The 17,638-nt window shown below is 47.1% G+C and overlaps 3 protein-coding genes across 7 annotated transcripts in view; 1 reads left to right on the top strand and 2 right to left on the bottom strand.

Annotated features, from left to right (window-relative positions):
* The window catches only part of LOC146770430 (ADP-ribosylation factor-like protein 5C), a 73,372-nt gene extending 69,002 nt beyond the window's left edge, over positions 1-4,370 (bottom strand). The window contains exon 1 of one of the 2 annotated variants that reach the window (XM_085640468.1): positions 4,184-4,370. In XM_085640468.1, coding sequence (XP_085496594.1) covers positions 4,184-4,229 — 46 coding nt within the window. In that variant the 5' untranslated portion in view covers positions 4,230-4,370. The remainder of the gene's footprint in view (positions 1-4,183) is intronic. The other variant, XM_085640469.1, reaches the window with a different exon arrangement.
* LOC146770428 (uncharacterized) overlaps positions 3,091-17,638 on the top strand; it is a 205,986-nt gene continuing 191,438 nt past the window's right edge. For 3 of the 4 annotated variants that reach the window (XM_085640465.1, XM_085640463.1, XM_085640466.1), the window contains exon 1: positions 3,091-3,193. The gene's annotated coding sequence lies outside the window, so the exon portion shown is untranslated. The remainder of the gene's footprint in view (positions 3,194-17,638) is intronic. The other variant, XM_085640464.1, reaches the window with a different exon arrangement.
* LOC146770429 (uncharacterized) overlaps positions 11,595-17,638 on the bottom strand; it is a 44,851-nt gene continuing 38,807 nt past the window's right edge. The window contains exon 2 of the mRNA XM_085640461.1: positions 11,595-12,586. Coding sequence (XP_085496587.1) covers positions 11,595-12,586 — 992 coding nt within the window. The remainder of the gene's footprint in view (positions 12,587-17,638) is intronic.

Genomic DNA, 17,638 nt, shown 5'->3' with positions numbered 1-17,638 from the left:
TCACCGAAGTCTCGAAGGACACGCCGATTTCAAATTTATGCTGGATTGAACAATGATCGACTCCTTTACGGTACCGTTGTTACTTGCAGCTGTATTTTCAAAAAAATGTTTACTACTTATCCTCCGTTCCAAGTAAATTTCTCTCTTCTTTTTTTTTTTAAATTTGATCCGTCTTCGCTTACTCAATCTCGCCCTTACAGCGTCGATGGGTGGGTTTGAAAATTGCTTCTTCTCTTTTTAAAAAAAAAAAAAAAATTATCTTTTAATTTTTTTTTTCCGAAGACCTTCCGATATTGCTTCTGTTCTTCCCCAATCGTCGCCAGTGTTGAGAAGTGCTTATTTATCCACCCACGGAAGTAATCAAAAGAGAGACGACAGAGTTGTAATAACGGAGTAGTTTATTTCCAGTCCTTACTCCTCCAGTGCATCGCATCAATGCCCCCAACTGATTCCAACGTTTTCTACACCAACCCTCCATACTTGAATCAATACAACCCCGCGTGATCTCCACGAGCACAAACAACACGCTCGTGAAGGTCACGCTACACTGACAATGCAATTCATACATATACAACAGTGCCTTTATCAAATTCTGTCACTAATTGAGAGCTGCTGAGGAAGACTCATTAAGTTAAAACTCTGGACTGAATAATCTACAAACACATGCCGATACAGAGAAAATCTACGGTCTAGTATAGGGTCCCTACAAACAAACAAGCTGTGAGAGCTCCTAAAGTCATTTAAAGTTTTTAGGAAACATGTCAACAAAATTACGCGTGAGCTCTTACTTCCGGAGGACAAAAACAACTTCACAAAGGGTGCTCGCTCATGGATCACCATCCAATCCTATAAAACCTTAGCGCGGCAGGAATACCCAAATTCTATTAATTAATTCCATAGGAAAGTTAAATTAATTCACTTGCGTTGGGAAAACTTCCAACTTTAAATTGTTGTATGAAATGGCTTGCAAAAAGGAAACAATACATCCTGTAGTGGCTGTAATCTAACCTTTGCCATTACACACATTTGGATCTGCTCAACACTCCAAACTGAGCGATTAAAACGTCTGCTCCACTCTTTCAACTCACTGGGAGTGCAAACGTGCCGGCAAGCACTAATAGCATGTTTTAATGGGGGCAACATAAGACTAAATTTGCAGACAATCAGATTCTTGACACTAGGTGCAAACTGCAACAAAAAAAAACTACATTTATTTTATGCCCTCCGTATAAAATAGCTGTCAGCACCAGTATTCAGGTAACACTTTACAGGAAATTGCTAAGATTTTTTTATAGTATTCATAAAATTAATCTGAAAGTGATTTTCTATATATACCACAAACCACACTAGGTCTAGAGGTTTAACAATGATTTTCCAGGATATGTCTATAGATGCCCCAGGGGCATTCACTCTTCTTTCTTGGTCAATCCCTCAAGCTTGGTCTTCGGTACATAGGAGTTCACCAGTCGCTTCTTTAAGTACCGTACAGGGGGGATAACTTTTTTTAATGTACTTTTCACGCTCACTTTCTGTGCATGATGCCCTCGATACCCAATGTGGCCTCAGGCAATTCTCTGTAAAGCATAGCGGCTACCCAATAGTTAAACTGCGGAGTGCCCGCAATAGGTCAAGGCACTGATAATTCACGGACACGCAGGGGAGCGGAAAGCAAGCAGAAATAAAGTCTCTGGGGATAGAAAAGGGTAAACAAGACGAAGTGTAGTAGTGTAGTTATCCACAAGAACTCCAGTAGGCGTTGATTTCACTCAAAGTTGGTTTAATGATCAGATATCCAATAAGTTGTATGCTGAGAGTTGGAGTAATAATAAGAGCGACTCAAACAGGTAGAAGCCAACAGCTAACTGCCTGAAGCAGAATCTAACATGTATGACATAACATAGTTCTAACCTAGAATCATATCATTTAAAGTAACAGTGGTGAATCACAAATGAATAAATAATACTACATACCCTCCCCCCATTTAAAAAAACAAAAGAAATTGTGATAATAATCAATAGAATACATAGTCATTGAATTTTTTTGGAATCTTGCAAATGCGATGATCACGCATGGGTACATCATCCAAGGAGATGGAAGATCGACTTGGAGAGCTTATTGTTGAACCTAAAGCGGGGTAGACAATGATATTATCTGCATTAAGGTTGTTAGCCAAATCTGGTCCAAAAAGAAAACCAACATCCTCTTAATCACATCTGTTTGCATATATTTTGTTAAAAATCTCAACTTGTTTGTCAGAAACCTTCACAACATTATTTTTATTCCACCAACCTCTGTTTCCTAAAAATACAGAGGATTTCGTAACTATGACGACCTTGACTGGTAAGGTAAACTTAGATTGACCTTTACAAACTTTAAAAGGTTTTTTTATGATAACCCAATTGTCAACATTTAGAGGTCGAACATGATGAGGGGACATACCATCATAAAACTTCTTTTGTACAGACTGCTTATGAAAGAGTCTAGATTTAACCTCTTGATGATCTGTCATGTTGTTCCTCTTTTCTAGTAAGGCTGAGCCTGCTTTCAATTAATTAAACCAATGTGGCATGAGTTTAGATTCAGGGTATGTAGTATTATTTATTCATTTGTGATTCACCACTGTTACTTTAAATGATATGATTCTAGGTTAGAAATATGTTATGTCATACATGTTAGATTCTGCTTCAGGCAGTTAGCTGTTGGCTTCTACCTGTTTACAATAAAAATTTGGTGTTCAGAAATGGATATAATTCAATTTCAGTATTAGTGAAAATAATAAATTCTGTCAATCAAAGCATCGCTAAACTCTCTACAAATCTTATCTGGGAAGGTAAGGTGTGTGAATCACCGTGTGTCACACTAGCAGGAACGTTGTACCTTTTCCTTTACCAGGTCTGTGAACGTGTAAGTGATTGAGATCTTCGTCGCGACATTTCGTTAAGGCTCTTAGTCAAAGTTATCAATGTTAATAAACTCGCTTTGAGATCTCGATGCACAGCGCAAAAAACAAACTCTTCCTCCCAATTTAAGATGGCCACCGACATGCGTGAACGGTGAGGCGTCACGACGTCTCCCAGGATACAATGCGGCAAAGAGGGGAGAGAGGAAAGAACATGGAGCGCATGAGGCTGAAACGCTGGAACGCTAGAGCCAGGACCACCGCCTCGTGTTCTCTTTAGAATGCAGCCTCGAGGTAAGCAGTGCCGCTCGTCAAGCTTTTAAACAATGCTAGTCAGCAACAGTCTTTCATCTTACCCGGTATCACTCAGCAATATTAAAATTAATCTGTGATGAACTCCGACTTGCCTCGCTTAGTCTTCTCGCACCCAAGAGGTCGAAATGTAGTTCGCAATCTTTGCGTGCCGAGGTAGGATAGATGTAGAAACACCAGTCTGCTGACAAATACGTCTGCTTGTCTGAAGTCACAACGTAGATAAGGCAGACGAATTCTTACAGTTTCTTAAAAGAATAGAAAGTTGCGAACATACCAGTCTCCGTGAAATGGTCCGTTAAAGTTTCTCCGATACAATCACCATGGAAAGCAAAATTTTTCGCAGATTTTTGAAGTCGGACCCCACTCCTGGTACCAAATTGTAGTAGTGTAGTTATCCACAAAAACTCCAGTAGGCGTTGATTTCACTCAAAGTTGGTTTAATGATCAGATATCCAATAAGTTGTATGCTGAGAGTTGGAGTAATAATAAGAGCGACTCAAACAGGAAGAAGCCAACTGCCTGAAGCAGAATCTAACATGTATGACATAACATAGTTCTAACCTAGAATCATATCATTTAAAGTAACAGTGGTGAATCACAAATGAATAAATAATACTACACGAAGGCTTCTGGGGGCGGAAGGGAAGTTGGACAGACGGGACGTAATAAAGAAAAGTTGGATGCAAAATAATGCAACTGATAGGAGTTTACTTTGATGTATGGATCAGGAAAGGAGGTTGAAAAGGTAAGGACAAGAGAAGTAAGGCTGCTGGAGTGAATCGAAGGAAACTGGAATTAAAAAACTGAGAAAGGGGTTGAGGAAAAGAGAGGGGCCAAGGAAGAGGATGGCAGGAGGTGGCTGGGAGGATCCACAGCAGGGCGAAAACAAATGGTTTGGGACAAGGGTGATGATATTTGGAGAAAGGGATAGCGGAGAGGTGCGGGGACTACACTTAGCCTGGCACTCACCTTGGTTCCCGAAGATGGCCATAAGCCGGCTGAATAGCTGCCCCATGCCTCCTCTTTCTTCGCCACCCTCACACAGCTGTTCCTGGCCTGCTGCTGCCCGCTACTGGTTCCGGTGCAGCGGTCTCTTTAAAATCTTCCGTCTGACGTCAGGTCCAGCCGCGCCCGCACAGGGGAGCTCCCTGACGTAACGTTTAGAGCTCCACCCCGAGCACTTCCATGGGAGACAGTTTATAGCGCGACCCCGCCCTCCTTGGAAAACAGTGAGAGGCCACGCCCACTTAGAAGGATATTGACGTCAATAGAGGCGGGTCCGGAGGCTATAGGCGGAAGTGCGGGACAAAAGAAGGAAAAAACATAATTCCTACTTGTCCGGTTTTTTTTTGTGCAGATTTTTTATATAGCGCGAACTCGACCCGAAGGTATTGGAGCGCTGTACATAGCACCGGTTACGTTACACATTCAGGCACGGGGAGATTAAAGTGATTTGCCCAGAGTCACAGGATGTGGACGCGACCCCGAGGCAAGCCTCGGGTCGCGTCCACATCCTGTGATTCTGGGCAAATCACTTAAACCCTGGTTTCCAGCAGGGGCGTAGGAGACACTAAAATTCTGGGGGGGACAGGGACAACCTTGTGCACTTTCCAGTGACCCTATACAAATCACCGCCCGTTAAACAAATACAATTGCATACTTCCGAAGTGAAATATTGAGAAAAGCAGGCATGTAGTCACAGTTTGCATGTATGCTTTATTGTTATTTACATTCATATAGTAATGAGACCAAATGTTTTAAAAAAATATATATATATGAATCTTGCATCTTAATGCACAAAGCAAACAAAGGCCGCTGACTTAGGGTGGGGGCGTCGTGTTTGCAAGTGCATTATGGTTTGAAAAGTACCTGCTGCTGCATTCCTGGTCTCCAGCAATTTTCAGGCAACAATAAAAATGTGAAGATAACTTTGGTGATTAATGTTCTTTTTTTGAGAGAGATCGAAGGCTTTTCAAGTGAAAGTTTTAATTCAAAAGGTCAGTGAGTTACTGCTTTTGTCTGAGATATTCTTTTGGTATTTGAAGTTTATAAGGTAAAATCCTAACATTGAACAGTGAGCTATTAACCGTCATCAAAGAGCTGCATAAAAACTTCAATGTATAGATTAGAACGTTATGATTTTTCCCCAGTCTTTCCCCATCCTAATGTTGGAAAATGGGTTCATTAGGATAGAAATCAATTCTGATTATTGAAGAGAACCCCCAACCATGGTGTTATGTTTTACATTCTGAGTTTGTGTTTCTCTAGTGTTGCAAAGCCGCCCTGGGCACTCCCCAACTTTTTGCTGACTGGTACTGGTGGTACCTGACTGACTGACCCTGGCCTCTGCCTAAACAGCCAGTGCTATTCTGAAAGAGGCACTTAAAAATACAGTGAAAACACCTACATACACTAGGGTGCACTATGGGTTAGGGTACCCCTATGATTGGCATGGCCTCTCCTATAAGGCCCTAGTACATAATAGGGCAGGGGGATTAGAACTACTTTTAAATCCCTAGAATATAATAAGGCATGGCAGTTTAGAGGCCGGCAGCCCTTTCTGCGCTTGCATGTGTGCACTGCTGAAGCCTGAGGTCAGTTTAAAAGTAGCCCTGTGTTATAGGGCTGCTTTTAAAATGCAAATTGTGCCCAAACTCGACTTTTGGGTTTGGGGAACTTACAAATTGATCAACTACAATGTTGGGGCAAAATTAAGTGGAAAAATGTTTTCCACTTAACTATGGCTGTATCATATTTGCCACATAATACATCATCTGCTGCATAATCTAACGATTTCCTCCAAAACAATTTTGTAGCTCAAACGGATCCCAAATTACTAAAAGAAATGTGACTTGTGTTGCTGTGAAGTTTAGGGCCCTTTGCAAAGGTTAGTAAAAAAAACAATTCCTAAGAAAACAATTGGTCCCAGACACTCCTAATAACACTCAAATTAATACCTGTAGGAGAGTGTAGTATGCAATCAATTCATACAACTGAAAATGTATAATGTAAAGGCACATTCAACAGGGAAATCTCATAAATAAGAGGCCAACCAAAGTCAATTAAATTGAAAACATCAATTTACTTCCCGCTGAATCATATTAATAAAATGCAAACTTAGGGGCTGACTACGATGGCAGGCGGACTTCAGTACCACCGCCATCGAATCTGGGAATGGGACCGCTGGCCTTCAAGGTGGAGGCCCCACGATAGGCATTACAATGCGACTGCCACTACGGTGTTCGCAGTGCCTATCTTTTACATTGCAGCAGGTGCTGCTGGCTGCATCATCCGCCGCAAAGTAAAAAAAAAAGGAACATGTTAAATATATCGGTGCCTGCCACATGGTGCAGTGATATGTTGTGGGGCATCATAGATGCCCCCCAGGACCGATGTCTGGGGGCCAGGGGTAAAGGGGCCTGCTACGGGCCCCCAATGTACCTTTCGCAGCATTTCCATGGCAGATGAAGCGCCATTGATAAGCTGGCAGGTAAGGGACATCGTAATCCCTGCTGCGGTGCATGGTAGGCACCACCAGCATTGTAGGAACCACGAGCCCCTCCACCACACCGGCGGGCTCAAGAAGCCCGTCAGGTGCATGGTGGTTGGTCTTTCCGACCGCCAGGTAACCTCCCGCCATTGTAATATGGCGGGCTGTGATGCAGTCACCAATGGCGGTAGGACCGCCACCGACGGGGTGACGTGGTGGTCCCACTGCCATTATAATCACCCCCTAAGTTTGGTGTGCATGCAAATCCTACATTGCCAACCCCTGGCAAGTTGCACTGCTAGTGCTGGAAAAAGGCCAATGGAGGTACCAATGGGTGAGGTGGACTGGCCTCAAGGGTCTTGTGACCTCAGTGACAGATTCACTGTCGATCTAGGATGTGCTTCTTCATATGCCTGCCCGTAAGACTGGAAGTGAACTGCAGTATGGATTGTGGTGGACAGGCCCACCTGCGGGTGCAGAGACACCTGGCCTTCTAAGGTCTATCGGGCCTTCTAAGGTGTAGCATCGGAATAAGCTCTGTCAGGAGTGTGGTATGGTGAACTGGTCATGAAGGTCTGAACATGGTTCTCCAGTTCCAAATTCAGCAGCTCTGGCCAGAGTGCCACATTCTCTCCCACACTGAACACCATACTGCCCCACTGAGAGAAACTCAGTAAAATGCTGCCTGAAAAAAATGAATAACACCCTGGAAAAAGCAAACACTCATAGGGAATGCAAGAATAAGCAAAGCATGTGAACTGTAATCAGAAAAAAACATGGTTACCTTAACGGTTTTAAACTCATTATTCAGAAATCAGTAAGTGATTTTGCCTGAAAAGTTCAAGACATGGCTACAGGACCAGGAAGGGACCCCTTTCAATGTCCATTGCTTATATCCTTTCAAAATGTATGCAGTTTGGTTTAAAAAAGACCACATCCCCAAACACAGAGCCGCATTTTATAAGCTAAAATAATTAAAAAGTTGAAAACGATCATATTAAACGTTTCCACACTACCCATCAACCAGGTATTGCAGTCCCTTTAGGAATGGCGCACTTACCCACCCTGGGAAAACAATGTTGTTCAAAGAAAGAAGATAAAAAGAAAGTAGCGCTTTCACAGGCAAACTCTGTAAAGTGGCGCTAATGTGTGTGGGTGTAAATAACAGTCTGGCCTGTCTGCTGTCCACTCTGTATTGCTTTATTTAGGTATTTAACTATTTTTTCTCTCCATTCCGAGATTTTTCTTTTCAATAGAAAACGGTCAGAAAATGAGGACATTTACAGCCAAAGTGTTCAGCCTTTTTTGGATCAATTTCACAGGGGAACAAATAAAGAAAAGGAGAGGCAAGAGAGAGTACCTTAAGAGCTGCCTCTTGAAATCAGCAGGTAAGCAGGAGCGAGACAGAGACAGAAAGAGATGGAGGAATAAAGAGAGGAGGGCAGACGCCAGAGGCAGATCAGGAGTAGTGGACACGGTCCTTGCCATGAAGGAAAAGAGACCGCGTTTATTTTTTCTCCGTTCTCTGCCCTTCCCAGAACGGCTGAGCCTTCCTGCAGCATAACAAAAGGCAGAGGGCGGGTGGCCTCTGACTCCAGGCAGGTCAAGTGCAGGGCCATTAGGTAGCGCTTTCGCGTGCTAATGGCCCTGCGATAACAGAAGGGAGAGGGGAAATTCCTTTGTCCCCTCGTCCCCCCCCACCCTTGTCCCCCGTGTCCCCCCCACTCCAAAATCTGGGGGGATATATCCCCCGCGTCCCCCACACTTCCTACGCCCATGGTTTCCAGCACCAAAGTCGGCAGTCTAGCCGACAGACCACATCCTGGTGTCGCTGGACACCAAGTCCCTCAAGATTCACTTGAAGCGTCAGAGCACAACACACCCGGGAAATGATCATTTACAAGGACCCAAGGAATCGTCCTGTAATCTGATAGCTACTACTTGCCATGTTATTAGAGCCTGTGAAGGACTAAGGCGCGCACTAAAGATCACCGCTACATCAGTCTGTCTGAGCGTGAGTTAGCGAGCGGTCATGGTCCGTTATTTAGTTTCTCTAGGCCCGGGGTCTGCCCAAGCCGCAAGGGTGCGTGTAGAGAGGCCTAGTGGCTTATTCGTTCCCTTCCTACATTAGTCATGTCCTTGCACTTGTTCGGTTTGTTGGTATTCGGTTAGTGCTACATACAAACATACTGTCATATGATGTAGATGCGATGTCACAAACCACACCAGAGCCTACCTTCATTTGGGTAAGTTTATTCTGGAAGAACGGATGAAGCGTACACCACCCCAGCTGACTGAACACCAACTGACTAACATAGAACCCTGCTTATGTTCTGCGCACGTAATTGGAACATGACAGATGTTCCACTAACAGAACCACCACAGAACATAGAGAACAGACTCACCCATATACTCTTCTCGAAGAGCACATTACACATGATAACTATTTACAACACATCTTCTTCCCTAAACACTAAACAATTAAACTAATCTACAGAAAATACACATACAATAAGCATGAACATAAATGGTAAAACAAATTCATTAACATAGATAATCATTCAGATAGACAGGAGGTCTGCGCGACCTCACTTCTCTACTTACAACCGGTTGTTGATCAAATTGTTGAGAATTAATACTATGAGGAACCCCCACCTGTGAGTTAACACCCATAGAAGCATCTCCACCACCCTTCTCCCTACCACGAACTTCATCAGAGGCTACCGAAAACCCAGCAGTAGGTAACAAGTACCCACTACTGGAACGATCCGGTTCCACCAACTTAATACAATCATTAGATGATGTTGACTTACAATACAGTGCTACCCTGCGAAGGTTCCACTTCTCCCCATTATCCAGTACCACATAATGTGGAAAAACTTCTCTGACAACATGTGGCCCTCTAAACTTTGACAAACCCCTAATCACCCTACCAGGTTTCACTTTAACTAGATCACCCACCGAGATTGTTTTAGAGATACAACCCTCCAACTCTGACTCCGTGCCTTCCACCAGATAATTTTTGATCCAAGAGGGTGCAAGCTTAGTACCTGGAAGTCTTCCACGCATGAGTTCAAATGGAGATTTGCCATCCTCCTTATGAACAGTGGTACGATAGGCCCACACCATATCTTTAACCATTTCATCAGCAAATCCCCCTGAAGCACACGCCATTTGAATAATCCCCTTTACAACTCTGTTAGCCCTCTCACACACACCATTTGCTTGTGGATTATAAAGCGAAGTTCGATGGTGAGTTACACCACAGCTAGATAAAAACGTAGATTGCAGTAATGGGGCGTACACCACCCCAGCTGAGTGAACACCAACTGACTAACATAGAACCCTGCTTATGTTCTGCGCACGTAATTGGAACATGACAGATGTTCCACTAACAGAACCACCACAGAACATAGAGAACAGACTCACCCATATACTCTTCTCGAAGAGCACATTACACATGATAACTATTTACAACATCATACTGTCGTAAGAGCTGACCGGGATTCGGAATCATTTTCAGTTCCGGGGCTTGTCTTGAAAGTTTGTAACTAGGGTTTCCACCTTACCGAAATAACATTTCCGGCCATTTGTTTTTGTTTAGGTTTAGGGGATTTATAAAGCCCATGGCAGCCTGAGGGCTTTCCAGCGCTGCGGAGAGGAGGCAATTTGTTGTTGCTTTATGAGTCTGGTAAGGACCGGACGTGCTACTAAATAGGACTTTAAACAAAATCGGATATATATTGTAAGATGACTTTTGGGAGGGAGGAGCAGGGGGGAAGCAGACCACGGACCCAGGATTGTGTGAAAAAGGCCGCTTTAATTGGAACAGGTGCACATTACAAATTAACAACCTTGGCAAAAGCCTTCCAAAACTAAACCTCACTAAATAAACAGTACACCTAACCCCGCCACCCCGCCCCCTCCCCTAAATTTCTTCGAATCCGCCCTCGCCCGTACATTACAGCATTTAAAACAATACCAAACATTACATTACCTTATACCCCATAAAACCTATAAATACAAACCTTCCGTTAAACAAACTCCCCTGCCTGCCCCTTTACAGCTATCACTCCCCCAACCTGTGTAACCGAACTAAAATAACCAACCTATCCTTTCCCTGTCTATAAGTCAACTTCACAATTAATCAACCAACCTCAGCCAAAAACTGTCCAAATACAAATAACCCCCGCCACCCAGAAAGGCGGGGGGGGTGAGAACTACCCACCCCCCTTTCTGCCCCCCTCAGAAACATTAAACTCCCTGACCATGCTCTTGAACGTTCACGCATCTAGACAAAACTTCCCTCATTTCAAGCAGATGTAAATCCATCCCCAGCTTAGATAAATGCGCTCCATCTCCTCGAAAAAATTCCACTTCCTCAAAACGGATGTCTTTGTGCGTCACTCTCCCAAACCTCGGCAGAACCTTGAAATATCCGCATTCACCTTCCTCCGTGCCCTATCAATAGCTCTGGGATTCACAGCCCCTCTCCATACTCTCCGCGGGACCAACTCAGTCCACAAAACATGGCATCCCGACCAGCGCTCCTTTAATAAGGCTAAATCCCTCTTCATTGCCCGTAGTAAGACCACACCTTTAACTCCACAAAGATCATTTTCCCCCTAATGTATCAACAAAATATCCGGTCACTGTCCCCTCACCATGGCATTATTCAAACACGGAATAAGGTCCTTCCACAACATACCCCCTTTCCCCTTCCACAAAATTTTGAAAAAATGCTCATTAAACCCCAACATTTTCCCGAAATAACTTTGGGAGGCCTGAACCTGGGCCCATTTGATGAACGAATGATGTACAATCCACACCGTCAACTCCTTCGAATGGGGCCCAGCCACAGAACCTGAAAAGAGAAAAACAGAATGAGACTCATAAAAGGGGGGTTGACGCGTGCGCCTCCCCCGCATTAACTCTCACAGATTTTTGAAAACAGTCTGACGACCAGCGCCCCAGTCGCATAATGTCCGCTTGAGACCAACCCCTATTATGCGCCTCAGTCGCTGCCCCTATCCTAAAAGAATGAGTCCCAAACTGAGCCCCGTCGAACCCAATCCTCTGCAACCCTTTACGCAAAACCATACGCAGCTGGTAATCAGTTACCCGAGAGCCATTGATATGTTTAAAAACCAAGTCGCTCCCAGACCCTCCTGACAACACCTTCCATTGCCTTGCCAACCGCAACGGACACGTAACACTGGGAGATTCTGCCTCCCACCACACCCCTTTACCTATGCCCCTCTGATCGGTTTTCGAGTTGGCCAGCCAGATGTTCAGGCCCTTGTCCGCAAAAAACACATCTTGCCAGCAAATGCCCCGCCTACACTTGGTCCCTAAGAGCTCCGAAACTCGAAAAGCCCCAAAAAACATGAATGCCATAAGGGTGGCAAACAAAGAAGACTCAAAATCATCCCTGCAAACCACAGGTAAAACATCCAACAAACGGGCCAACGTCTGCCAAGAAAGAGGTGAGCGAGCCAATGTAACCCCTCCCCGCTCCCTCGCCCAACCCTCAAGCATCCTCCTACCCACTTCACCAGCAGAAGGGGAATAACCCCAAAGGAGTTTCCCCATGAAAGAAATTCCTGCCAATTTCCCGGCAATCGTGACCTTGGACAAGCCTCTCTCAATGAGGTCCAATATAAACTGAATAACATCTTCAGATCGGCGCCAAGACTCCTTCCTCCTGAAAGCTCCAGATGCCAAAAATTCCTTCCAGGCCAGTGCATATGCCGCCCGCGTGGACGCAGACAAGGAACCTACCACCAATTGAAATACCCTACGTTGCCTACATACCAGAGGTGCTCCGGCATCGGGGTCGGTGTCCTGTCCGCCTCCTTGGCCAGCCCATGGAATCTCCCCCACTGCGAACGAGACAAAGCATCCGCTATGTCATTGTCCACACCCGGAACATGCAAGGCCCTGAATGAAATATCATAACGCAGACAGCCCAGCACAAACACCCTCAACAACTTCAAGATCTGTTCCTCCCTTGCTGACTGCCTGTTGACAATTTCCACCACTGCCATGTTATCCACCCGGAAGAGCACCTTTTTATGCTCCAAGTCCTTCCCCCAAATGGTCAAAGCCATGAGTAACGGGAAAAGTTCCAAGAAAGTAATGCTCCTCCCTCCATTCCTCCAGTCCTGCGGCCACTTCTCTGCGCACCACTTACCCTGCCAGTAAATGCCAAAACCATCACTGCCTGCCGCATCGAAAACATTTGAACATCCCACTGTACATCCTCCCCTCTAGCCAGCGGCACACCGTTAAAGGAGTGCAAGAAAACCGACCACATGCGCAAGTCCTCCTTCACCCCTGCTGACAAGCGCACATGATGGTGCGGTAAATGCTGACCTGCCAATGCGCGGCCTAGCCGCCTACAAAACGTCCTACCTGCCCTGACCACTCTGCAAGCAAAATTGAGGTGCCCCAGTAACACTTGAATGTCCCTCACCTTCACCTTTGTTTTAGACAACATTCTGTCCAACAATTCCAGCATTTTAAGTTTTTTGTCATCAGGCAAGCAAGCTTGCATTGCAATAGAATCAATTTCAGTACCCAAAAAGGATAAGGCTGTAGCAGGCCCCACTGTCTTTTCAGGTGCCAACGGCACCCCCAGTTCCTCCATGAGCTCATGGAAAGTGTCCAGAGCAATCTGGCACTCCGCGGAGCCCGGGGAACCAACAAAAAAGAAATCATCCAAATAATGTGTGACCAAAACATGCCCGGTGAGCTGCGTAAAATACCATTGAAGGAAGGTGCTGAAACATTCAAATAGAGCACATGACACAGAGCAACCCATCGGTAATGCCTTATCCACGTACCACTTGCCCTCAAACTGGATCCCCAAAAGAGGCCAATTGTCAGGATGGACAGGAAGCAACTGAAAGGCCGACTTGATGTCACACTTTGCCATTTCTGCAGTTGCGCCCGCGGTCACCACTAGGGACATAGCCACGTCAACTGAGGAATAGGACACTGAAGCTGTATCTCCGTCAATAAAATCATTTACCGACGACCCCTCTGGCCATGACAAATGCTGAATCAGCCTGAACTGCCCCTCTTCCTTTTTAGGCACCACCCCAATAGGGGATATGATCAAATTCTGGACCGGCCAATCATCAAAAGGGCCTGCCATCCTCCCTTCACGCACTTCTTTAATCAGTTTCTCCTGCACCACTGTGCTATGTTCTGCCGCTGATTTCAAATTATCTGCCCATCTTCTGAGCCGCGGCCCCTGGAAACCCAAATGGAATCCCCACTGAAACCCTTCCAACAGTGTCTGTTTTTCCCCCACATCCTCGTACCCCCGCAAAGCCTCCCCTAGCTGAGCCAACTTAATTGGCGTAGGAGCCCTTTGGGCCAGTACCTTGTGCACCCCTGCCCCCCCTTCACCCCTGGTGTTGCTGCAGTGTGCCCGATGTACCTGCAGCTGACTTCTGCCCTTGCTGCCCGCCTGGCGGCCTAATGCCCCAACAGTTAACAAGGGGATGTTTCTTTCCGCACTTAGAGCACTCATGGCGGTTCTTGCAATATTCCCGTGTGCATAAGCCTTTATTGAAGTCCCAACATGCTCCGATACCAGTTTGTGTCGCAGCCGCGCTTCCCACCCCACCACGGGTGGGCTTCCCCTGAAAGGGCCGGTAGACTAAAGGCAAGCCGCTGGCTGTGAAAATGGTCTTGCCCCCAGGAGCAGCCCCCATTGTATGCTGCCACAAATCATTGTCTAACTCCCCCCATTTTGCTTCAGAATCCCATGCCATTCGCGCCCGAAACTCTTCGTCATACTGTGCCCACGCATAACCACTACCCGTAATTTGGGCTTTCCGTATGACGTCCATATACTTAAATATAGCCACGCAGCGCTCAGGGTATTTCTCGCAATAAACGCTGGCGTAAATCAAAAATGCCGCCGTCCAATTCTCAATTGTCAACGGCACCTTAGGACGTTTTGCTAATTCATACTCTTCCTCTTTAGAGCCCTCATTAGACCGCACCTCCCTATGAAGGAGCTTCAAAATCTCCACGTATTCCCCTTTCCATATGCGCTCCTTCGTGGCCAGCATTAGATGCGCACCCAAAGGCTTTGTCACACCCATGTAAGGGAGTTTTTTAATTTTCAATTCTTAACAAAGGCTCTTTCCCCCCTGCCGTGTCCGTGTTAGTCCCACTCTCCACCTTGGCGCCCAGCACTAATCCCCCATCCTCCATGCCTACCCCTGTATCTGTAACATATTTTCCTTTGTACAATCTCCCTTCCGTCACCTCCCACCTCTCCCCCCCCCAGTCCCCACAGACACCATTTTAGGTTTGGTCTGTGTTGCAGCGGACTCACCTCGCTCTAAAGAGGATGCTTGGACGGACTCCGACCGCCGCGCCGACCTCTCATATAAATCACCTGTCCCATGCGCCCTCACCGATGGGCCGCGCTCTCTTTTGGGTCTGACCACCACTGGCTGTTTCCGGGGTACTGCTCCTGCAACCTGCAAAAAACTACGAGACACATGAGAGGGCCCTCCCTCACCATCCCGCAATCCCCCTTCCTCGGGGCTGTCCTCATCGTAATCCAGCAGAAGTGGCTCCTCCACTTGCAAAAATTTTTTATCAAATTCCACAGTACGGGCCTTACCGGACCCTGCATGACCCCAAATGGCCCCAACGGCCCCTGATGGACTACCTATCGGGGGGCCGACTGTACACGCCGGTTCTCCCCCCTCCGTTGACTCTTCTGAAAATCCATTTCTTGTGTGAAAGCTGACCACCGTGACCTGCTTGACGTTGGGGCCAACGAAGTCGCGCCAAACCTTCGTGCGTTGGCCGCGACGGGATCCCCCGCCGGTACGGGATGTGCCGCGCAAGGCCTCACCCTCCCTTCTCCTTGGCGCCACCGGGCCGCACCACGCCCTACCAAGTCTGCTGCGCTGGAACTTTTCCTAACCTGTGAAGAAAAATTTTGGACTGGTGTGCTGGGTCCCTGCAAACCGGCCGCTGCCCGCTGAACCATACCGGCTCGAGGCGTAGAAACCACCCCTTCCTCATCCTCACTCCAATCCAACATTGCCTGAACCACCGCCGACGCAGAATCCGAAGTCTGACCCCCCCATGGACCAATTGTCCTTCAAAAACCACACTCTTGCATCCTCCAGACCAAACTTCTGCAAATGACCTCTGACCCAAACCCTCTTCACGCCTCCGGACCTGAAAAGCCTCCCATGCATCTCCTTTCCCGAGACCCCGAACCCCCTCCGCCCATGAAGGAAAAATATCCAAACCCTCCCAGTCCTGGCCCCCACCAGCAGGTTCTAAAACACTATCATCCCCCCTTTCCTCTCCAAAACCAGCCCCTCCAGCCGACACAAATTCCGTACCTTCCCTACTCCTTACAGGGGAAACATAACCCCTTGAACGCAACAAAACTGGAGTCCCAAAAGTCTCAAAGTCACCATAATAAACCCCCTTTTGCTGCAAACTCCATCCCCCCACCTGAGCTCACTCGCCCTCTCCCAACGAACTTCCCCCCACAGACTCTGGCTCAACTCCCCCCGAAGGGGGGGGGGGAAACAATAATGGGCTATCCAGCCCCAAATCCTCATGACACCCTATCCCCTTTCCAACTAGCTCAACCCCCATGTCCTGCTTCGAGCCCGCAAACCCCAAGGGGAGCCTCCCCAATTCAAAACTTCCTGCCACACGAGAACCTCCCCCAACCCCTGTGCTTCCCACACTCTTAGTTGCAGGAAAAGCGAGCTCCACGCATGATGAAACCTCCCCACACGCGCTCGATATGCCCCCAGAGGCCACACGACTTAAACGCTTGCCCCTGCCGCTCCCCGCCTGCTCATCTTCGCATTGCCCTCCCGCCGGCGCCGAGGGAAGCGAGGCAGCACGCCTCTTAACGGCTCGCCCTCCCCCACACTTGACTCTCGCAGCGGGGGAGGAATAAGAGCGCCCTCCAAATCCTGGCGAAAATGCTCCCGCCCTATCGCGCCACACATCACCCTCAACACCGCCCTCAACACCTGCCTCCCCCGGCGCTCCCAAAGCACAAGGCCGTAATAAACAAGCCGGGGCCGCCTTTTAAAAGCGCGGGCGGCCCCGCTCACTCACCAGAACCGGTCGCGAACGCTTCGGGGAAGTACAAGCAGCCACTGCCGCCGCCACACCCGCGGAAGCCTGCCGGGTAGGTCGCGACGGCCCCGCGACCTCCCCTATGACAAGGTCCATCCGACCCGCCTCACTCAGGAGCCGGAGGGCCTCTAAGACACGATAGTCTTCCGCCGCCATTGTCGTCCTGCAGATTTACCACAAAAACGACTTATAACTCTAACAAATTCTTCCAGACAAAAATTACCAGCTAAGCTCCCAGCCACCAGGTCACCAAAAAACCTAAAATGGTGGCTGGGAGCAGGAGCCCAAAGCATAAATACTTGGGCTCCTTTTGGGCTATAAACTAAAGAAGCCCAAATACAAAATGGCTGGCGCGAGGCCAGCCTCCCCCCGCAAGCCCCTCCCAAACCGCCCTGGGGTGGGGGGGAACTCCCTGCGGTCGGCTGCCCCCCCAAACCCCCCTTCTGCCTTAGTTTTCTTTAATTATTAGCCAGAGAGGATGTAGTCTTACGGCTAGAGTGGTCGAATTCAAAGCGGGTTCGAGTCTTGGCAACGACGCTCAACAGCCTGTCATTCTGGGCAAATCACTTAATCTCCCCGTGCCTAACAAAAAATGAATGGGTCCATCTGTAACGAAACTGGTGCTCATGTAAAGCGTTCTGATACCCGATGTCTTGGGTCTAGTTTGCGCTATATAAAACTATAGAAAAAAAAAACACAGTACCAGAATACATTTAAAAGTGCTTTCTATTTATGTTTGAAGTATAAACAGATAAGGGATAAGGATAGCTGCCAAGGTTTCAGAT

The sequence above is a fragment of the Triturus cristatus genome, unplaced genomic scaffold, assembly GCF_964204655.1.
Source record: "Triturus cristatus unplaced genomic scaffold, aTriCri1.1 SCAFFOLD_194, whole genome shotgun sequence".
NCBI lineage: Eukaryota > Metazoa > Chordata > Amphibia > Caudata > Salamandridae > Triturus > Triturus cristatus.
The sequence above is the reverse complement of the archived record's forward strand: the minus strand, read 5'-3'. Positions and strand labels throughout refer to the sequence as shown.